The sequence below is a fragment of the Xiphophorus couchianus genome, chromosome 10 (assembly GCF_001444195.1).
Source record: "Xiphophorus couchianus chromosome 10, X_couchianus-1.0, whole genome shotgun sequence".
Lineage (NCBI taxonomy): Eukaryota > Metazoa > Chordata > Actinopteri > Cyprinodontiformes > Poeciliidae > Xiphophorus > Xiphophorus couchianus.
In genome coordinates this window covers 4523307-4547739 of record NC_040237.1, presented here as the reverse complement: position 1 = coordinate 4547739, position 24433 = coordinate 4523307, and the positions used below count along the sequence as shown (strand labels likewise).

At 41.1% G+C, this 24433-nt stretch overlaps 1 protein-coding gene across 3 annotated transcripts in view; it reads left to right on the top strand.

Annotated features, from left to right (window-relative positions):
- Nucleotides 1-24433, top strand: part of LOC114152210 (adenosine kinase-like) — a 171172-nt gene that overhangs the window by 124823 nt on the left and 21916 nt on the right. For all 3 annotated transcript variants that reach the window (XM_028030022.1, XM_028030023.1, XM_028030024.1), the window contains exon 8: nucleotides 24220-24255. In XM_028030022.1, the coding sequence (XP_027885823.1) occupies nucleotides 24220-24255 (36 nt within the window). The remainder of the gene's footprint in view (nucleotides 1-24219; nucleotides 24256-24433) is intronic.

The window sequence follows — 24433 nt, the reverse complement described above, 5'->3', positions numbered from 1 at the left end:
ATAACCCGGGCTTTTACTCTGCCATCCCAGGACTTTTTATGTCTAAGCTGTGAGGCCAGAGGTCACGCTAGACCGCGTAAAAAAAACAAAGTTTGTCGTTTTATTTTCTTACCAGTCAATTTTTAAATGATAATTACAACATAGGCTATTCAGTTGCATTTCATTTTTATTTGGTTTAATTATTATTCATAGATGAACAGAGAATCCAGCACTGTGTTGATGAACTGCTTGATGTGTGAGCAAATCACACATCAAGCAGATGAACACATTTAACCTTTTCTCCATAGTGACAAAAACCAATGACTGCGTCCTGAGTAATAGCTACATATGAAAAATTAAATTAAACGACTCCACTTAAATTATGAACGCATCATCTACTGTTCTCTGATTGCACAACTCTTTTGGTTAACATCTGGAGGAGAAATCTGCACTTTGGATCCGGCCTAAAAAAATCAAACTAAGCTCATAGATATTGTGACTGAGCTTTAATCAGAGGCCTGAGCCTGAAGTAAACCTGACATATTATTTTAATTAAGATTTTACTGCTTTTGTTATTAGACCACCATGGGAGTAATATGTGTAACTTGTCTCATTTGTAGCTTTTGGTTAATACCTTCCAGCTCCATTTTGTCACTTGTTGTAACCACAGAGTGAGTCAAGTGCAAATCATCTGGGTTGGGCAATTAATAGTAGTGGACCAGGGCAGGACTATTTAGTTGTTCAGTGTGCTACGGTTGGTACACTCTAACTTCTGTACCTTACTTCCTTTCTTTCCTCAACAAGCTAAACTGCCTGTACCTATGCTCCTCTGTTTAGACTATAGATTGATTAACACAACATACAGTAGCATTCTTGTTTAGTTTTCTCCGTTGTGTATGTACTGTAAGCCTGTTAAACACACCACAGAAACTTTAATCGAATTGTCCATCAAGCAAATAATTTTTGTCTCATCAAGGCCTGAATTTCAGGTTGGGCTCAGGCTATAGATTTAAACACTAGCCTGTGCTCTGCTGCCACAGTGGAGACTGGAATTAAAAGCACCACTTCAGCCAAAGTTTCAAATGAGCTTTTGAACTAAACGTGCTACAAAGCGTCCTGTCCATAACTCTTCCACATGTTTTCAGTTCAAAGTCAGCAGGATGCATTTAGTCTGCAAATCCACAAATACTGAACCACAAATAGATGGGATTCCACTGAGTTGAGACCTTCAGAGAAGACTTGCGTTCATCATAACACTTTAGTGTCCCATCTGCACTAATATTCTTTAGACTCGTGATGACATCGCCATGGGATAAACTGTTGCTTTGGCTAGCTGTACGAATCTAGCGAGGACATTTTTAAGGTGCTTGGAGGAGAGCATTTTTCGTGGGTGAAAGGTCAATTCAGAGGTGTTTGTGGCCCTTACATATGTCTTCCATACACATTTTTATTTGGCAAATAGCCATCAGATGCCACATAAACAGACATGAAATATTACCTCATTTTTCGTATGGTCAGTTTACACACACACACACCCCCCCACACGCCCGCCAACACACACCACTCCTGTGTCTCATGTGCAACACAAGTGGTTTGGATTATTTTAAGGGCTTTTTTTCCCCTCCCTCCCTGGGTTTTTCATCATCTGAGGCATGCAACCCTCTCCAGAGCAGATCTTTGTTTCTCATTAGGAGGTAAATAGAGCAGGCCAAATTCTCAGATGTTTATTATACACAGGAGGATATGGTCACTGTTCTCAACAGTTCTCCACAGGAAACAAAAAAGCTGTTTGGTGTCTTGACCTTTGTCTGCAGCAGCTTCAAGCAAATGTTTGTTGAATTTACAGGGATAATAAAGTGAAGAAAGACTATAGAGTTGACTGTTGAGTTTGGCTTGACTGAACCAAAAGTGTGTGCTGCGGCGGAACTAGACTTTTACACAACGGGTGGCCAGAGAGTGGGTAAAGTTTTATTAGAGGATCCGTATACTAATAAAGGAAGTATTCTGTTTTTGTATCCTGATACCTGCTTTCCTGACAACTGACAATGTCAAACTAACTGCTTCCTTGTGGCCTCTGTCATAATTCAACCAACTAAGAAGCCAACCTACACGGTAAACAATAAATACATGCACTTTAACCATAAATTAATACAATAAACTTGGCTTTGGAGTCTTTTCTACAGCAGCTGTAAATCATGTCTGTCTTTGTGTTATATTGAAATCACGTATCTTTCAACGCTAGGTAGTAATGACCAGTCAGTCACGTTGGGTGGTACTTGGTGTGCCCAATGAGGCTTCAGTGGTGGTCAATGCCACCCTTGCCACCCCTAAGTGTGTTGCATTTTTTTAATTATTATTATTTTCCATATTTTCCATGGCAAATCTGTGAATAGGCAAAATTTCCACACATATTTTTGAATTATGTTCCACAGAAGTATTCATGAATACGTGAATCTGTGAATACCAGTTCTCGAATAGGCGGGAGTTCACTGTGTAGTTCTGTATACTTTGTGTTTATATATGAAAATGAATAAAAGGCTACAAAACAAATGGCTGAACACTTGATTTTAACTAAATTATATTCATAATGAATGCGTGGGTGTGTTTTGACGAATTCAATTTGTTAGCTTTACAAACAAATACATAAAAGGAAACCACAAAACTATTCATTATTGCTTCAAAGGAAAGATTCCTCATGACTTGACCTTAGTACAATATCGTGTTGAAGCAGAATCTCACTGATTAAGAAAACAAGCTTTCAAGGCTTTTGCCTGCAGGTCTATAACCAAAGGGCTTGCGGGCAGCTTAATCTTTGAATGCTAAACAATTTCTGACTTACTGTCACACCAGAAGATATCATTTCTCTTGCTTATTAAATTCTTTGATAAATTGATAGGTTGACCTTGAAAATCTGCGTCAAAGACTGGCAAAGAGTTTATGATTCATTCGCTTTTTTTGCACAAGTAAGAAAAACTTATCCTGCATCTGTGGAAATTCTTAAAATTTAATTAAGATGACCTTGGCCAAAGAAACTTGAGGACATGAAACTTACTGAAGCAAAAGGAAAAGTTAACTTGAAAAGCAATTTTCCTATTTTGTTACCAGTTAATATTTTCCTTATTAGACCCAACGATTCACAACTTGATATAAAATGCTTTTCATTGTGTAGTCAAACGGTTAAAGGGTGCAAGGTCTTTAGCTAGTATTGAAAAGTAAACAGTAATTATATGCAGCTTGCTAGTGTTATGTTTTGAGACATCAACATGTTGTAAAACTTAGTGCTTCAGTGCTGTTGGATTTGTTTTTATTATGCTTTTTTGGTCAGTAATGATTTTTAATGACCAAAGCAGGAATTCAGATCGTACATAGACTGGTAAATGGAAAACTTTGCTCTTTCTTGACCCGAACAATCTCTGCACAGTGGCAGAGGAGGCCCAAATACATCTATCCATCTGTCACTCCATCCTACCATCTCTGATGATAAAAATACAAAGATACTTGAATTCCTCTACTTGAGGCTGACATGACCCTCAGTCTGGGTGTAGCAGTCTACCTTTTTCAGGTTGAAACTCTGCGCCCAACCTTTATGGGAGCCGAATCAGTTTCCTGCTCACCACTGTAGTTTGCACTGAAGGTCATGGCTTTAAGATGCTGACAGAACCAGAATCATTCTCAGAAAGAAAAGATGAGATAAAACGCTTCCCAAAACTTGACACCTCCATCTTTATGATATCACCTTGAGCTCCTGTTCATCAACACCACAAACAGGATCAATGGCAAGATCTTGGAAGAGTCCAACCTGCTCTGATAACAAGCTAAATTTGGATGCAGCTCTTTCTTGGCTGTACAAGGATGAGCTCGCCCTTACAAGCATTCCCAGCACCCTGCAGATCCGTAGTATCACCCACAAAATACCTAGGGGGACACAGTCCCTGGAACCACTATGGGGTGTGATACTCCAGTTCTCAAGCGGAGGTGTCTTGCAACGTTTAGATGACGCCCAGGTACAACACATCTGATTCAAAAGGCTGAATTACTTCCCCAGGTAGACAAGTTCTACAAAGTCCTACTCATTACTTAATATTGTGATTTAAGTGTGCTTATGCTGAGGCATATCTAACTATTGCAGGACTCTGGTCCTTGAGGACTAGTCTGACACCTGTGCACTAAACACAAGTGGACTGAACAACCAAACCTCCATGAACTTCAATAGATGCCCATACAGTCTACATGGGATTTGATTGGAGTGAATACCTTAATCCCTTCCCCTTGTAGTTAACTTCTGGAAATGTATATGTCCTTGATATTTTCTTGGAGAGAAGTATCATACCTCCAAAAGTCTCTGAAACACTTAGATAGCAGAAAAACTCACTCCTGCTAACTACCATTCCTGAGCAAACTCTGTGCTGGTGGCAAGCTGGCCCCATATTTGACTCATCTTTACAAGAGTCCTGATCCTTCTTGAACTTTCATAGCTGTCTTTAAACCAGTTGGACTCTTTCAGTTCCTAATGAAAGAGTTGGTTTGAGAAGCTACTTGCAGCAATATTCTTACATGTGAAGCCCTTTTGAAGTGGTGATGACAACCCTTATTTCCCTCAAGGTAATGATGGTTGACAAAAATAGATTGTTTTTCAGTACAAGTCCCTGTCAAAGTGACCATTCTACTCTTCTAATTAACACACTTTCTCAGACTTTTTCTTTAAATTACTCTAGCAGGCCATTTTGTGGCAGGCCTAAAGCACCGTGACAAATGTTTCCTCAAAATATTTCCATAGGTATGACGTGAATTGCCATTTTAAAAAAATAAGCATTAAAGATAATAAAAACAATTTCATATCCTTGACCACGATTATGAAAAATAAAGCAATATTTCAAATGTTATCAAGGTCAATCAGTAAATGAAAAATATATATTGGTAGGTAAAAACTTAAACAACACACTTTTCGGCTTAGAAGACCTGGAAAGATGAAAGTTTGTATTATAGGTATATCAGCCAAGTTCATATCACTCCAAAATAAAACTGTGCCAAAATCGAAAGCGAAACAAAACTTAGAGTCAAGAACTTGGTCATAGATCTATATATTTTTGATAAAAACAGATCTATGTGGGCTCAGGATGCTTCCAATTCTTTGTTTGAGTCTTTTCATCTAAAGGAGGTGTGTTATTCAGCAGAGAGAAAGCCAGAACTTTGCTTGCTCCTGAGGACTCTTGTGTGCACGAACACCCACACACAGTCATCCCAGACAATGAACACAGAGATCTGAAGAGAGGGAAACGCAAGGTTTGAAGAGGAAAAGCAGTTTCACACTTTGCAAAGCATAAATACACTGTTGTACATTCTAGTAGTAAGTACTTGTTTGCTACTGTATTACAGTTAAAAATATCATATAATGGAACTGTAACACATGGGATGTAACAACGCCATTCACATTTAACGTGTACCAGAAACATTGATAAATATTAGCACACTAGAAAGAGCAAGACGGATAAAAGAGGGTTAAACAATGACAGATCCAGAACCAACACATCTGGAGTAAGGCACCAGCAGTCAGAGGGAGGAGAGAAAGTAAGATCCCAGAACGTTGCATATTCTGACTCTGACTAACAACTCAGAAGAACGGAAAATAAACCAGCTGGAAATATCAGCGTAATGAGATTTACCCGTTGTTAAAACGGGCTGCATGAACTTTGTTCGTTAAGCAAACTGCTTCATCCACCCTTAATCCTTTATCCACTTCCTTGAGAGATAGCGACTTTCCGGTAGTCCTGCATTGTTTGCTGACCTCTTGTCAGAGCTCAGAGGTGAGATGTGTGATAGAGGCCTTCAGTGCTGATAAAGACTGATAAACGAACTCCCCCTGCTGCGGAGCTGCGCCTGGCGCTGCCACAGCTTCCATCAGGCTCTAAAGGCTGAACGGCTGCCCAGTCGTTTTAGTGCTATCTGAGGTTACATCCTCTGTTCGGAGTCCCTTATGCAAACCCTGGTTTTTTGTGCCGATTGCTATCAGTGAAGATATTTATGTGCTGCACATGTTTCCGATTGTTTAACCTTTAGACCTGAGCAGGAGGGGGGCAGCTGCTGTCCCTGTGGGCTTGAGACCTCTCTCCTGCCCCTGTAGGTAAACGGAGACTGATGGAATCAGACGCTGCTCTTATAAGTGGGTAATGGACTGGTTGGAAAGACCTCAGATAAAACTGGTGACAGGAAGGCTGAAGATTGGACAAATTTTAGCAGCAATTTCCAGTTATTTATTTTAGCTGTGTCATGTAAAAGCCCTTTCATTTAGATTCTCTGTCATTGAAATGGTAATTTATTTCACTAGTTTAATGCAAAAGTAAAACTTTATAGATTCATGACATAGAGGGATCATTTTTTGTTTTTTTGATGGTTTCACAGAATATGTGACTATTACATCAGACCAATAAAATAAAAGGATTTTTTTTTTTTATCACTGTCAAATTACTGAAAAGTATGTCCTTCTACTGCACAGTATATTCACTTAATACTCGGTGAGGGCTCCTTTTACATAAATTACTGCATTAATACAGCCAGTAAAACCATGGTCATTAAGCGAGGTGTTGATAGTTTTAGGAGTGGCGGTAGGTGGCAAGTTCAACTGAAAAATGAAATCTACATTTCCAGTAAGTATTTCAAAGCATGGTGACAGGAAGGGCTCTAAAGTGCTCCGGTAGGCAGCTGCACTGACTTTCGACCACCTGATAAAACTTGGTTTACTGGGAGCAGATGACGTGGTTTCTTCAAGTCATTATAAACTGTGGAAAAACTTGATCTTGAGATTCCATTTCTCTCTCCAATCTTCCTCCATACTCTCAAAGCCTTAACAAAAGGAGTGCAACAACCGTCGCCTGTGTCCTGAATATACCTTTGTGCAGTGCCTCTTGAAGCACTGACTGAAGTCAAACAAAATGGTAAAACAGATTCAAACTCCTGAATCTGTTTTACCTCACATTCCTCTTAAGGTTTCAGTTGTTTCTGTTGATTGTGCACATTTTCTCTATCATAGGTTTTCATTCCACTCAACTTTCCATTAAAATGCTTTGACATATCATTCACTATTAAAAAATATTTCTGTACTGATTTACTGTACTGTATTGTACGATAAGTTCAGGGTTTCACAGATACACTTTTTTTTCCTCCAATTTATAAAAATGACTTAAACCCAACTTATTTTTCCATTAAATTAGTTAAGGAATTGCTTCAGGACTAGCCAGGGTTATAACGCAAATTCCTTTGGTCTAAAAACGCTAAAAATGCAAGTTCAGGGCAGTTCAGGTTATGAACAGTCCCCTCCATTCTCTTCCTGCAGCAGTCGGTGACTGAATTTATTTTTCTGGCAGACAACATGACTTTGGTAATCCTGATAAGCAGTATCCTGATAAGTGGATCAAGCATGTGGATTGACCGGCCGTGGTCTCAGTTGTATTGTAGCATTGCTGTAGACTCACAGTGGTGGGGCGGTTGAGATATTCATTGACCGGGATTTACCGGGCTTTGCGACTGGTCTGCCAAACCTCAAGTAGACCAGCGGCCCTGATCTCCAGGGAGCCTTGGCAATGTGCAGAGATATGAGCAAACATTTAATTTCAGAGTTTTCATTGCCTTCAACAACACAATTTTGGAAGTTGTTAGACAATTTGTGAGAAGAGCTATGCCGAGCTAGAGACAAAAACTCAGGCTGTTTTCAGTTGCAAGCCGACCAACCAAAATGGAAGGAATTGGTGTTGTTTTCTTTTGGCCTTTGATGAAACATTTATCATTAAACAATTTTAAAAAGGGTGAGATTTAATTTTACGTTTTAGAACTGTATATCTAAACGGTTGTTGATTGTGAATAGTCTGGCTTCTGGTTCCAAGATATATGACGATTTTAAAAAAGTTTTGGTTTCAAGATAGACAGTGGGATTGATGGATTTTCTGCAAACAATTCTGAGCTATTGCAAACAAACACACTGACATTTCTGCTTTGTGTCATTGTTGTGATTCTACAGAAGCACCACTGACTACTCAAATGTTAGCTCTGAGATTTATCAGGTATGTTGGCAAAATAAGCAGCCTCATACATGTTTTTGTTAATTAATAAGGTAACCTCAAGTTGTCAGACTTGGTACTTTACTTCATAAAACATAACGGTGAAAAAACGAATAATGTTAGGAGTCAGATTTGTACGCTTACTAAAATTAAATTTAACTGGTGTTTGGTTTTGTGTGTAGAACAAAGCAGAGGACTGTACTTTCAAAACATTATTGTATCCAGGATGCATCCTAATTTCCATTACAAGGGCTTCTTCCACTCATAGTCATATAGTTTAATATGTGTGTGCGTGTGTCTAAGAAGGTCAGTCTGTCACCACCCAACAGTTTGCATCACCCTCCCATATTGTACATCCATTGCATGATATGTTTTCCCCTTTGCAACATTGCTCAAGCTCAGTCAAGTTAGATGTAAAACTTTAAACAAAAAAATTTAAGTCTCTCCACATATTCTGATTTGAATTTAGCCATCTTCAAATGGCTTAATCAAAGTAAGCTTCAAATGGCTTACTTCGATTAAGCCATTTGAAGAATTTAATATGCTTTGATCTAATCCAATTTGTGGCCTTCTGCTTGGGATCTTTGTTCTGCTGTCAAACCACCACCATGTTTTACAATGGCAGTGGTTTGTTCAGGTCTAAGTGAACTGTTTTCACCACACATAATGTTTTGCATCTCAAATAAATAGCTAAGCTTTGGTCTCTTCTGACCCGAACACGTTGTTCCACATGTTTTCTGTTTCCTCTTCTTTGGTTGTGGCAAACTTTAAACTTGACCACTAATGACTTCCTTTAAACAATGGCATTCTTGTTGTCACTCTTTTTGGTGTGCATGACTAACAGTTTTCCAGTCAACACATCTCTGCACCTCCTCCAGAGTTATCCCGGGCCACTTGGCTGCTTCTGCCTCTATGAGGAGGCAGTTTAGCTGTAGCAAAACTGCCACCTCATCGAGGTGATGATTGAACGATGGATCATGAGATATTCAACATGTGGGATGTTGTGCTATAACCTAACCCTGCTTAAGCTTTTTCACAGCTTTCTCTCCGACCTGTTATGATTCTTGGTCTACATGAATGATGAAGACCAAGAATCATAATTCATGACTGGTCTTCAAATCTGTGAAGAGGTTCTCTAACAAACATCTTAACAGATCAGCTATATTTATACAGAAAATGGATAACTGAGATTAAACTATTTGCATTGGATTTAGTTGTGAGGTATAAAAGTGAGGTGGTTAGATAGTAGAAATGTGAATCTTTCAGTATCTAGTGATCTAGTTCAGTTACGACTTTTAGGACCAGAATTCGATTCAGAAACCAAATTTTAATTCAGAAGCCAATTTTCAAAGGATCTTCAGATTCTGTTTAATATATGTGACTGACAAGAGAAAAAGACAGTATAAACAAATAGAATATTTATTTACAATAATTCTATAAGGCTCCATAATGTATCAAATCCCATCAGTTTATCTTAATACAAAAATAGGTTTGGGCATAAAATTCTGTAACCATTATTAGATTAACTTAGCTTTCTGTCTTTTTCTTTTATAAAAACATATCAAAGAATTATTCAATATACACACGATAGGCAAAACGATATTCTACGGTGGCAGAGTGGGTGCGTTGTGCTTGCAAATAGGAGCAGCAAAGACATACCACTTAAATGCAATTTAAAATTGATTTTTGAGTATTTTGAATCGATTCAGATTTCCCAGGGTTGTTTTCTGCACTTCTATGGAATAGTAAGGCAAGCCACACTTTCAGATTTATATTTATTGAAAACATTAAAAACAATACATCATTTCACTAATGCCTCAACTCTGAGATTTATCATGTCAATTTCTTATCAAATATTTTTAAGTATGTAAAAGATTTAAAAAAGATTTTTCATGTATGAGTAATTTATGCTTTAATAGTTTAATCATGTAGGTTTTTACTCAGGATTATCATACTATAAGAATGTTTTATAGAATTAAGTCGTTTGTAATCAATCGTTTACATTTAGATCAATACTTGAGATCAACACAAAGATTTCAAAGACAATTATTTCTTCTTTTTCTTGCTGTTTAGAGTTTCCCCTCAGTGGCGTAACATCTGGGAAATACTTAGTTTGATGCCGAAAGAAAAAAATAAGTTATTTTTAAAATAATTGCAGTTATTATGCATTTTAAATGCTGTTGTACAACTTTGATTTCAGGTATTATGGAAACAGTGATAAGAACACAGTTTGTGGTTGCAGGTTTGAGAGCTCCACCAAGCTTTTTCAAGGAATCTGGCTAAATTGGTGTGAATAGCAGATGTAAATCTAGCTGCAACAACAAAAGGGTTACAAATATGCGATTGTATCGGAGTTTTAGAAGTTGGTGCCTAATAGCCGAGTAATGTATCCAAGTGAAATACCATCAGCTGCAGTGTGAGTAAATTTCCAGAGGCAGGTAAAGCGATTCCTGCCTCTGTGGCATGTGTTGCTCCTGTGTGTGTTTACATTCATGTTTGTGGCCCATCATGCGTAAACTGGATTGCTACATTCTCCCGGGTGCTGCAGGAGGCCTCGGCACACAGGTGATTTATTCCTCTGAATCCATCCTGCACGGGAGCGAGTTAATGTCTTTCCACCTAAAGCGCTGCCTTCAGCTAGCATAATCAAAATAATAATCGCATTTGGTTGTTTTCAGGTCAGATAACATGGCTGAACCATTTTGTCAAAGGAATTGTAGAGGATTTTTAAAGTGAGGTTGTGGTCAAAGGTAAAAGCAGTTATGATCTTAGTGTCTCCATTTACTATCCACATGAGTTGGTCCTGAAAGATGAAGCTAACGGCTAAGCTGTGAACTGCAGGTCCAAAAACTTTATTAATATTTATGTAAATGCTAATTCATAAACCTTTAAACTTTTGTCTTGTTTGTATTGGGCTATAATTTAGACAGAAGCCAATGATAATGGGAGACAAGAGTTGGAGGTGGTGAAACAACAGTGACATATCTGTGTGAAACATACTGACAACGAAACATGTAAAGCATTTCCAGTGAAAATCGCTCCTTAATATTAACTACAATGGTATAAAAGTTGTTTGAATGAATACTGTTGTTATTTACACTGCTTTACTTTTAAATATTTAACGCATGCAATCTGTTAATAGCTAACAATTTATTAGTGTGATAGATTAACTTATAAATGCCGATATAATCTATCTGTACACAGAATGAACATGCCAAAAGCTTTACCTACTGAAGGTAAAATTTAAGGTGCTTTTAACAGAATCTAAAAAACAACAATTGCCTAGAGCTTCATTAAAGCCGCTGTCAGTCCTATCCTGTGACATCATTTTGATTACATATCAATCAGGAGCACTTTAATGTAATAATCTGACTAAAAGCACAAGCATGAAATGCCATATGCTATTTTACCAGGCATTTATGAAAGCTGTCTGGCTCATCCCAGTGATGCCTTGGCTAACATGCAGAGAATGTGAAAAATATGTCATTTGCCATTGTTATATTTATATATGTAACTGTAAGTAGTGATAATTGGCTGAATCATTTGACATGTCATAACCCAGTCATGCTAACTTTAGCTTAAAAGGTTTCTACACTGAGTGATTCGTCATTTCCAGCCGATAATGTGCCCTCCTTTGTCTCCCACAGTTTAAAAAGGAAACATTTTCATTTTGTTCTCCCTTGAAATACCCCAGCTAGGCTCTTTAAAACAGAACTCTTACTGAAACACATGGAGAGGCAGAAGAAAACAGATTTATTGTTGCAAATAGCTTGTCAGGGCTATACCCTCCTCAGTGTCGTGTTCCCTTCGCACAAAGTGTCAAATACAATTCAATTTCTGCCTCTGCCTCAGCTGGGGCTAACACGGTCAAGCAAATGCTTATTTTCCGAAGGGCCCGGGGGAGTTACACTTTCCAGCTTATCAACATTTATTAACCTTAGCACTGAGGTTTGTTCTTTGATTTGGATTCTTTGGGAAACACTGAAATTGGATTTTTTTTTTTTCCTTCTCTCGCTTCTGGTGTGACATATGCTCAACAACTTGTCACGAGCGCGAGAAAAATCTAAATGCTTGTTATTTCTGCTATTTTACCCTGAAAGTCAATAGCTTGTATCTTTTCTCTGGTTTTGGTTTTCACTTATGTGCCAAAAAGAATTGTCTTTTAACTAAACCACTGACAGGCCAATGAATATAATGAGCATTTAAGGCCAACAGATTTTTTTTATCCAAGTTAGTTGATGTCTAAAAGAAGTAACAAGGTTTGTTTGTTTGTTTTTTGAATTTTCTCCTTTTACCACAGCTATGCTTTAAATTAAATTGTAGTTCTCTATCAGTTGGACATGGCGTTGAGTCCTTAGCTTGTTGACTGATGCCAAAAGATCAGAAGACATCACTTTGAAGGTTTCTTTGACTTCCTCGAGTAATTATTTACATTGGATTTTAAGGGACCAAATGTCCCCGGGAGAAAGTTTGTTCGTAGACTTTACTTCTCAGAAGACTTTTGCAAAACCTCTCAGAGTTGGTTTGATGTCAAAAAGTAAAGTCAAAACATTGACTTAGGCTTGACAATAATGATTGAGATGGAAAGTAACCAAAATAAAACAAGTTCTTCGGTGCCTAGAAAAAAACAAGCAATGTTGACTTTTTGTTGCTATGTGGGAAACAGTTCCAACTCCACATGCATGAGTTAGCTAGTTTTTTCTCTTAATATACTGCTTATCTGTATCTTTGTAAATCTTAATTATCAAAACTATTATTGGCTAAATGCAATTTAAATATTAGACACAAATCATTTACATCTTGTAGCCGCTTCCTTTGGTACACCTTGTTAGTGTTATGTTCCGGGGTTCTGGCTGCATGGTGGGAGTTCCTGTGCACCCTTATTACCTTTTACCACCAGATGGCGACAGGTTCCGGTTGGAGTGCGGTGCATTATTATCCGCAGCTGTTCGTGATCATCTTCATCAGCGGCGCAGACTTAAGGAGTTGGCCGCCAGTCCAGCGTCGCCTGAGTGTTAGCCAGTCACGGTACCTCTGAGCCCCCTGAGCCCGTCTCTGTGTTTCTAGTTGTCTTGAACATTCTAGTAATTATCTTTGTTTACTCCGTTGCCTTTTAGGTGATCCTTTGATGAGATCCCGGTTGAATTCCTGGTTTATGAACCACCCTCGTGACGCCGTGGAAAGTATCCACAGGTTGCCCGAGTTCCCAGACTCACCTCTCCGTTGTTTCGCAATAATCTCCTGGACCCCCACGGCTGGCGGCCGTACCACTCCTCCGTCTCTCCGCTGCACCCGAGCCTACCTGTCCGCTGCCCGCCGCACTCCTCCGTTGTTCTTGGACCCACCAAGAACCGAGACCCCGGACATACTTTGTTTCCCCTCCAAGACTCCGTTCATCTGCAACAAGTAAGATCAGCCTGTTTTTCCCAGAAAGATTTCCTTTCTTCCCACGACCCCTGAACTCACCACTCTGCTCTTTCCTCGTAGTGAACCATTGTTGCCGTCACTGTCTTTGCCCCTGGACCAGACCATCCTGATTCTCGCTGATAATTGTGTGATCATTATTAAACCATTTAACACTGATCCTACCTCTCCTGTCTTGTGTTCTGCATGTGGGCTTGTTAAAAACTACCATCATGACAGAACACTCAGGCCAACAAATCAGCCCAGCAGACGCAATCCGGAGAGCCTTAGCCGGACAACAATCTACATTGCAAACTCATGAAAACGCATTAAGAGAGTTAAGTAGAATCCAAACTGAAACGAACCAACAACTGTCTGAATTAACCCGTTTCCTTCGAGGTTCAGCCCCTCAAACTTCTCCTCCAGATCCCGCTCCAGCTTCTGACTCAGCTCTAGCTTCAAACCCAGCTCCGGAGATCCAATCCACGTTTTCTGAGGTCCGTCCACCTACACCCGAAAGATTCACAGGTGACCGGAGAAAATGTAATGGTTTTCTCCTTCAATGCTCGATAATGTTCAATCACTCCCCGAGAAGCTTCCCTTACGACAGCTCCAAGATTGCATACGTCCTGTCCTCGTTGTCGGGACAAGCTTTGTTATGGGCCGAAGCTCGTTTCCCAGATCCAGCACGCTATGGCTGTTCATTTGATGAATTCATAAAAGAGTTCAGACAGGTGTTTTGTCAAGATGCTGACCAGTCATTTAATTCCAGAGAGTTGTGGAATATTAAACAAGGAAATAGAACTGTGGCGGAATTTTCCGTTGATTTCCGCATCAAGGCTGCAGCGACAGGCTGGAACCCAGCCGCGCTTAAGAGCGCATATTATAACGCGTTAAATGAAAACATTAAGGATGAGCTGGCTACTTTTGAAGAACCTAGGACCCTAGAGGAATTAATTAGCCAGACCATCCGACTGGATCACAGAATCCGGTCCCGAAGGAGAGATTGGGGTCGTAGGAGCCAACCATTTAGACACCTCGGTGGCTCCGCTTCCCCCTCGGCAGTTTCTCCGCCCCGAGCCTTTCAGGAACCCGAGCCCATGCAGTTAGGTCGGACTCGCCTGACTCCTGAGGAGCGCCAGCGGCGCATTTCAGCCCGCCTTTGTATTTATTGTGGTTCCCCGGGTCATTTTCTGGCCAACTGTCCGGTTCGTTTAAACCTCCCGGTCCGCCCGTAGCAGCGAGGAGGTTGGCGGACCATCCCAGCGAAAGAGACTCTCCTCGCTTACTGTTGCCCGCAACCATTTTGATTCAGATCCAGTCATTTTCTTTATCCGCCCTAGTCGACTCTGGTTGCGAACAAGATTTGATCGACGACTCCCTGGTGAAACAGATGAAAATAGAGACCGAACCACTACCTGTTCCACTGCGAGTCACAGCATTAGATGGAAAAACGCTGCCACACATAAAACCAAACCACTCCACCTCATCATTTCTGGTAACCACAGTGAGTTTATTTCATTTTTTGTATTTTCATCAGCCAATTCCCCCATAATTTTAGGTTTCCACTGGTTACAACTTCACAACCCACAAATAAACTGGACCGAAAAACACCTAGAATCCTGGTCCACTTCTTGTCACTCATCTTGTCTCCGCTCAGCTGTTCCCCCAGGTCCTCCGCCGGCTGAGCCTCAGGAGGCGGACCCGGTCGATCTCTCCACAATCCCCTCTGAATACCACGACCTCGCTCCTGTGTTCAGTAAGTCCAAGGCTCTTTCTCTCCCTCCTCACCGTCCATATGATTGTTCCATAGATCTCCTGCCGGGGGCTCCGTTACCCACCAGTCGCTTATACAATATTTCTCGACCTGAAAGAGACACTATGGAAAAATATATAAAGGAGTCTTTGGCAGCCGGTATAATCCGCACCTCATCTTCCCCTCTGGGAGCTGGATTTTTTTTTGTAGGGAAGAAAGATGGATCCCTGAGACCCTGCATAGACTATAGAGGGTTAAACAATATTACAGTTAAGAATAAGTATCCCCTGCCATTATTATCATCTGCCTTCGAACCGGTGCACGGTGCTACAGTTTTTTCCAAACTCGACCTGAGAAACGCTTACCATCTTCTGCGCATACGCAAGGGTGACGAGTGGAAGACTGCATTTAAGACACCTACTGGCCATTTTGAGTACTGCGTGATGCCTTTTGGCTTATCCAATGCGCCTGCATTTTTTCAAGCCCTAGTAAACGATGTTTTAAGAGACTTTCTGAACATCTTTGTTTTCGTATACCTGGATGACATTCTCATTTATTCACAGACTCTAGAGACACACAGACGCCACGTTCGCATGGTTCTCCAAAGACTGCTCGAGAACAAACTATTTGTCAAAGCTGAGAAGTGTGAGTTCCACAAGCCGTCAATTTCCTTCTTGGGTTTCATATTAGGGGGCGGACAGGTACGGCCAACGGAGGAAAAGATCCAGGCAGTACTGCAGTGGCCCACACCCGAAACCCGCAAGCAGCTCCAACGCTTCCTCGGATTTGCAAACTTTTACCGCCGTTTTATCAGAAACTACAGTCAGACAGCTTTACCACTAACTGCACTAACCTCTTCCAAGATCCCTTTTAGTTGGACTCCGGAGGCTGAAGCGGCGTTCTCACGCCTCAAGACCCTCTTCGCCAACGCACCCATCCTGATTCAGCCAGACCCGTCCCGACAGTTCATTGTCGAGGTCGACACCTCAGACACCGGAGTTGGTGCGGTTTTATCCCAGATCTCTCCTCGCGACAATAAAACTCACCCATGTGCCTTTTTTTCCCGCAGATTATCACCTCCAGAGAGAAACTATGATGTGGGAGATCGGGAGCTACTAGCTATAAAATTAGCCCTGGAAGAATGGAGACATTGGCTGGAGGGAGCAGAGCATCCGGTGCTGGTCTGGACCGATCACAAGAACTTGTCCTACCTTCAGTCTGCCCGGAGGCTCAACCCACGTCAGTCACGCTGGTCACTATTTTTCTCTCGATTCAATCTCTCCATCTCATATCGCCCTGGTTCCCGTAACATCAAACCTGACGCACTTTCCCGCCTGTATTCATCTGATGATTCCGAGAAGGCCCCTGCCACTATTCTTCCTCCCAGTTGTACAGTCGCCACCGTTACCTGGGAGATCGAAGACATCATTACACAAGCTCAGTTGACAGAACCTGCACCCGACACCTGTCCACCCAACAAGCTCTACGTTCCTGTCTCAGTCCGAGCCCGTTTTCTCCACTGGATCCATGCCTCAAAATTCTCTGCACATCCCGGAATAAGCCGTACCATTGCACTCGTCAACCGCAAGTTTTGGTGGCCTTCTGTCCATAAAGATGTCAGTGAGTATGTCCAAGCCTGCACCACCTGTTCCAGAAATAAAACCTCTCACCAACCACCATCTGGTCTCCTGCAACCTCTCCCCATCCCCAAACGGCCATGGTCTCACATATCTATAGATTTTGTTACCGGCCTACCTCCTTCCAAGGGCATGACCACCATCCTCTCCATCGTCGACCGTTTCTCCAAGACCTGCCACTTCGTTCCTCTCCGTAAGTTACCCACAGCTTTTCAAACCGCTCAACTTCTGATCAAACACGTTTTCCGACTCCATGGCATCCCACAAGACATCCTCTCTGACCGAGGTCCTCAGTTCATCTCTCAGGTTTGGAAAAGTTTCTGTTCGGCTCTCAACGCATCTATCTCACTCTCTTCCGGCTTTCACCCCCAGACCAACGGTCAAACTGAACGGCTCAACCAGGACCTGGAAACCACCCTCCGCTGCTTCACCTCCACCAACCCCTCTGACTGGTCCCAATTCCTCCCTTGGGTGGAGTACGCTCACAACAGCCACATCTCAGCAGCTACCGGTATGTCCCCGTTCGAGGCTTCCATTGGTTATCAACCCCCTCTTCTTTCCTCAGAGGAAAAGGATATTTCAGTCACCTCAGTCCGTCATCACATCCGCCGTTGTCAGAAAGTCTGGAACACCATTATCCGTAACCTCAACCACACTGCAGATAGAAATAAGCGCCTGGCTGACCAGAAGAGAAGACCAGCCCCCATATACATCCCAGGTCAACAGGTTTGGCTTTCTTCACGTGACATTCCGCTCAAATCCATTTCCAAGAAGCTCTCTCCCCGATACATTGGTCCCTTCCTCATTGAAACCATAATCAGTCCGTCTGCTGTCCGTCTCCGTCTGCCCGCCTCCCTCCGCGTCCACCCCACCTTCCATGTGTCCCAGATCAAACCTGTCCAGACCAGCACGCTCTGCCCTCCAGCCGAACCCCCTCCACCCCCCCGTGACATTGATGGTCATCCTGCATACACCGTCCGCCGGATCGTGGACTCCCGTCGGCGAGGTCGCGGCTGGCAGTACCTCGTCGATTGGGAGGGCTACGGTCCGGAGGAAAGATCCTGGATCTCTGGTTCTTCCATCCTAGACCCTTCCCTTATCTCCGACTATCGTTCCTCGTTGCCTTCCAGTTCGTCTAGGCCGCCAGGTGGCGACCGTTGAGGGGGGGGTACTGTTATGTTCCGGGGTTCTGGCTGCATGGTGGGAGTTCCTGTGCACCCTTATTACCTTTTACCACCAGATGGCGACAGGTTCCGGTTGGAGTGCGGTGCATTATTATCCGCAGCTGTTCGTGATCATCTTCATCAGCGGCGCAGACTTAAGGAGTTGGCCGCCAGTCCAGCGTCGCCTGAGTGTTAGCCAGTCACGGTACCTCTGAGCCCCCTGAGCCCGTCTCTGTGTTTCTAGTTGTCTTGAACATTCTAGTAATTATCTTTGTTTACTCCGTTGCCTTTTAGGTGATCCTTTGATGAGATCCCGGTTGAATTCCTGGTTTATGAACCACCCTCGTGACGCCGTGGAAAGTATCCACAGGTTGCCCGAGTTCCCAGACTCACCTCTCCGTTGTTTCGCAATTATCTCCTGGACCCCCACGGCTGGCGGCCGTACCACTCCTCCGTCTCTCCGCTGCACCCGAGCCTACCTGTCCGCTGCCCGCCGCACTCCTCCGTTGTTCTTGGACCCACCAAGAACCGAGACCCCGGACATACTTTGTTTCCCCTCCAAGACTCCGTTCATCTGCAACAAGTAAGATCAGCCTGTTTTTCCCAGAAAGATTTCCTTTCTTCCCACGACCCCTGAACTCACCACTCTGCTCTTTCCTCGTAGTGAACCATTGTTGCCGTCACTGTCTTTGCCCCTGGACCAGACCATCCTGATTCTCGCTGATAATTGTGTGATCATTATTAAACCATTTAACACTGATCCTACCTCTCCTGTCTTGTGTTCTGCATGTGGGCTTGTTAAAAACTACCATCATGACAGTTAGTAAATGGTTCGACCCTCTTTTGTTTTCAGAACCACCTTAATTCTTCATGGCACCACATCCCAAAGGTGCCCTGTTAGATTAGGACCTTACTTCCCGTTTAACTTCAAAATCAGAGTCTGATATACAGCATGATTTAACCCCACCTGTTGGTGGCTCACTACTTCGGACTAACCTATCCGTGGATTTTTCGGTGAATGTGACTCTGAGTTGTTCGAAAAAATTTGCCTATTTGTGGATTTTAGTTGTGGGGCATATTTCAAATATTCAAAATAAAATTAAGCGTGGGAAGCTGAAATTCTTGATGTAATGCTTTGCATTTGCAAAGCAGCCAATGTAGGAGCACCATTCATTTTGCTGGGTGCCGATTAGCTTATGTGGTAGTTCTATGACTGTTTCTGTTGCGTGTTATTGCATATTATGGAATATTTGATGTTGGAACTAATAAAATAGGTTTTAATTTGTGGCAAAATAGTCAGTTATGATCATTTTTAGAGCAGGTCTCAAGTATTAGCGGAGTTCAGCTAGTCACGGACAACCAATATAGTTGCAGGGTTTCAAGTGTAAAGCACTTAGCTTCATATTCAAGGCTCTTAGTAATAGCTTACACTTACTTGCCTGTATATAAACATTATGTTTCAATATTGTACCACAAGATTTCATTGCATCCCTAATAAAAATATGCAGTAACATACAGTGGTTGAACAAGACAGTAAGAGTAAATTCAGAGCTTACACAGAATGCTGTTCATGGATAGATGGTTTCCAAACAAAGCCAAATATGTTCATGTCAGTTGTCAAGGGTGGTGATGCTTTGTAAGCTGGCCCTTGCATGAAGTGTGCATATCCACATCCATTTTGCTTGGCAAGAAATGATAGACCCCTCCACCCCTCTGACTGGGCTCTGGATTATTAGCTTAAGGTCTCTAAAAATATCCCTGTGCCTGTTTAAGCCTTTGACAGCGGCAACATCTCACACATTTTGATAGCTTCATAATAACTCCGGCTTCAGAGGGGCTCATGCACTCAGGCTGCCTTGTTATCTTTTACCTTCTTTGCCCAAAGAGAAGAAAAGGCGGAGAACTCGCGGGCCCTGAAATCTGCCACAGTCCTTTCTCCGACTCTCTCTTTTTCTGGAATCCGACTTGGCAGCAGATCATCAAAAGCGAGCATGCAATCACGGCAATCTCAGAACAAACAAGATGCTTTTTTGAGTGCGCTGAGATTCTGCCCAGATGTCACTTTAAGGCACTTGTCATTGTTGCAACAGCTGCAGAAGCACATGGGACGTCATTTGGAAGCCGTCTACCACAACATACCTAAACAAGCACATGTCAAATGCGAAACATGCGCAGCCTGGAACAGGATATTTTTTGAATATTAATGCCATAAGCTCCTTAAGGAATTGCAACTTTAATTACCTATGTGCTCTGTTTTATAGGCTTGCATGTTCAGTCCTTGTAATTACATATTTACTGCCATACAGTGTTTATACATGAGGTTTAGCTAAGCTTATATTACAAATATTTCTGATGTTGGAATTCATAGCAACTGATAGAAATTAATAAATTCCTGAAAAGGATTACAGTGTACACATGTGGCTCATAGATATTGCTTCAATTATCTTTTCTCCTGACGCCCACACACACTCGAAAGGCTTTTCTCACAAATATTATAGCTGGTAACTAGAGGGAGGGTGAATCAGAGCCATGTGCTGCTCAGCGGCACCATCGTTACTGCAGCCTTCATTTATGTTTCTCTTTTAAATGCTTTGTTGTGAAATACAACAGTTTTGACAGGGTGTTTTCTAAGCTGCTCATGTCTCCACGAGAAGCCTCATCGTTTGTCAGTGATTGAGCGCTCCTGAGGAGAAAAGTCAATATGTGGTCATAAATAAAGGAAAACAAATGTGAGACCTGAACCTTTGATGGATTGAAAAGGCGAAGTGAGGTGAAATGTGAAGACATGACTACTTTAAATGATTATAAAACAGCCCTTTGACTATATCTGCTAATTGTGGACAGAATGGGGGGTGATGAGTTGACATATTGCTGTTGCTGTGAAGTTGATCCAAAGCAGAGAGAGAGAGAGAGAGCCATGAGGGCTCTCTCTCTCTCTCTCTGTAACCTTATTGTTCCATGCCATCTCCTCCCCTTCTGTTTGAGGAGCGAGATGTCAACCTTTCCCCAAGGTCACGCAAACACCCATCCCACTTCTGCACGTAATTGGATTATTTAGAATCATAAAACCAACTTACAGCCTTGTCTGAGGTCAGAAGTGTACTTGGTGAACTAGGTTGTCTCTCATGATTTACGGCATTGTTCCTAACTGACAAGTTGTTTCTGTCTTCAGTTAAATGTAGAATGAGCTGAATAGTGTAAATCATATAAAGAATGTTATGAATAACCATGGCAAATGACATATAGTTATTTTTACACCTTCTACTTATGTCTGTGCTTGTATGTCCTAATGAGTGCATGCAGTTTTGAATCAAAATCAAAAAGTATTTGTTTAAAAAAAATTAAAGAATAAAAGCGAACACAGAACAGGTTCCTCTTGTAAATGAGATCTGAGATCTCAATTGCACAAACTGTATAAATGATAAGATACCCAAGAACCCCACTACAAATAACTGAAGAGTAATGATTTTTCTCACTGCAATGCTAAATTGGGGCGTCAACCTGCAAGAGATAAAAAGTAGTGATAGCAAAGTCTCCAGGTTTTCTGTTTAATTCGTAAAACATTGAGTTTACTGCCTGGGTGCACCAGCACTAGCTTATCAATCCAATACCCTACGGAGAAATTTAAAAGTGTTTTGAGGCAAACACAGTGGGGATTTATATATATATATATATATATGTATATATATATATACATATATATATATATATATATATATATAGTGGTAGCTTTCAGGTTGGGTGTCGTACTTCCTCCATTTGTGATCATCATTGTTTTTCTAATTCAAAGGGAAATCAAAACTCCTTTCCTAACAACTGTGTCTACAGTAAACTTTATGTTTGCAATAATTGTGCATGTCACTATTACAGCTTTTTGGAGACCTAAGCATTTACAAAAACTTACAAAATTTTGCACATGCATCCAGCATGTATGCAGAGTAGGAGGGTAAGCTCCTCACAGCTTGAGTGTTTTCTACATTTTGTACTTCTCTGTTGTTTCAAGACACATTTATATAAATGTGTCTTGAAACAGCCAGAAATGTAAGTATGATTGTTAAAAAAAAAAAAGATGTACAGCATGAATTCGGATTACATTGCTCATTGTAGACTTTGACTTTGCCATTACATGCCATCTGGTAACCAAAGGTAACCTGACCTGCCAGATGGTTTGTGACATGGAACCATCTGGGAACTTCTGCTCAGAAATCGATTGTAAAAGGAAATTGAATACAGATTGAAAGGGCTACGGTTAGAACCAATTTGATCCATAAAATTATAGAAATCCATCCAGTTGATAAAAGAGGCAACTTTTGGTCACACCTAATATTCCCCAACACTGCAGCTGCCAGTGTAGTAAGCAGTAATGTGAACCTACAGACACACTTCTCTTTATTGACATTTAAAATGACCATGCTTGTTTTTGCACATTCTCTACCCATTTTGCAGATAAAAGAATTGTAAGCCATATCATTTTTCTTTCTTTTAAGTTAACAAAAAATAATTAGCTTTGCTTTAAACAAGCTAACTGCAATTGAGTAGAAGTAGGAGAACAATTTCCCTGTTTTTCGAAAAATTAAACAGCATTTCTCTGGTAAGGTAAACAAAGAGTTAAACCAGACAATTTAAGCACTTTTTTGTAAATAAATCTTGACATGCCAAACATGTACCTCACATGACTGATCACCTTTAATGAGCAGCTGTTTCCACTCGAAGAGGAGAACCAGCGCCGACACTTGCTGTCATGAAAGAACTGTTTACAAGATACTGAAGTCTACATTTATTTCATTTTAAAATACAGAACTATAAATGTAACGGGATCTTTTTCTTTTTAGTGTTTTATTCTTGTTAACAATTATTAAGATTAATGTCCATTGTTTAATAGCCCAATAGTTACAGATAGAATAATCTGTAGTTTATTCTACATTAAAACAAACATGGCTATGCTTAATCTGAAAGTTTGCTTTTGTTCTGTATCTCAATTTATAAAATTTTTAAAGAATTTTTTTATAACCCTCAAACAGAATCATCACAAAGTATCTTTGCAAGATCTTGTGTACTTGCATATAAATGTTTATCATATGAATGCGTCACCTCTAGGCTTCTGGAAATTACACCGAATGACTTGTAGAGGTTCACAATTTCCTTCCAGATTTCTTGGCTGATTTTCTTTTATCTTTTCATTATGTCACACATGGAGGCAGTATGTTTAAGGTCCAATGTTGCGCCTCTATTTGACTCAGATGCTGTGAATTAATCAGAAGCTTAATTCTGCAAAGCCATGGTATCATCTGGGCTTTTCCAAATTCTTCAAAGGCATAGAAGTCTTAGTGTAATGCGTCGTTTCCACTGAGCAGTGCGACATGGGTTGGTGTGGGTCGCTACGCTATTTTGTCTGTTTCCATTGTAAAAGCGTCCCGAACTGCACCATTCCTCGGCCTTCTACAGTTGTAGTGGATCGAAGAGTTGTAGGGCCACTGGACAATAAGAGTCCAGGTGGAGGTGGAAATGCCAGAAAATAAAATGGCATGCCGAACTACACCATGCCGTACATTTCAGTGGAAGTGAGTGATATGCAAACTGCTGAATTTGTCAAAACTAATCATCATTTTGATTATCCTAATGGACATAAGACATAGAAAGTGTAATTTAATTTCATACAAAGAAAAAATAAGTTACGGTATATTGTTTTACACAGTGAATCAAAATATCCACTTTCAATTATATATCTTGAAAGCTAAAGATTTAGTGCTTTAAAAAGCATTTGAAAGTTTGCATGTTTAGGGAAACGATATAACCTAAATAAGAAAAAGTATTGGTATGCAAAGTGCACCTGTTCAGAGTCTAAAACGACCTATTTATACGAGGCGCTGAATGCCTGCAGGACGGGGGATTCCCACATACCAGCACATATCCATGGTTTCAGTGGTTGTTTCAAGCCTTCAGGCTGATGTAGTGTTATCTCACGCTGCTGCGGTAAGATGAGATGATGTCTGATAATAGTTTAAATGGGGTGGGCTGCCTGCCTATTAAATCAGGAGCTGGCAGAGCGATGCTAACTCAGGTTACTTATTCTCATGTGACATGTGAGGAGCCGAGGGGAAACGAAATGTCTTCACTTCACGTCTGTGGTTGGACATTGTGCTCTGTTTTGTGACTCTGTAATTAACTGCTTATTTGTGTGTCTCTCTGTGTGTTTGTGCATGTGTCTGTGTGTGTTTTATCTCTTCCAGGAAGCGGCCACATTTGCCAAAGAGCTGGGCTTTGAGGTGAGTTGACCGGCAATTTAACAGTAAAAAAGATCCTAAAGGTTTATTTTTTGCTGATAATGAAGTTCCTTTTGGACAGTGATTGATGTGCTATTATACTCTCCAGGCCTTGCAGCAGTTGCTATGGAAACCAGGCAGTCGTCATGGTTTCTTTGTTCAGCCCCGCTCTCTGTTATGA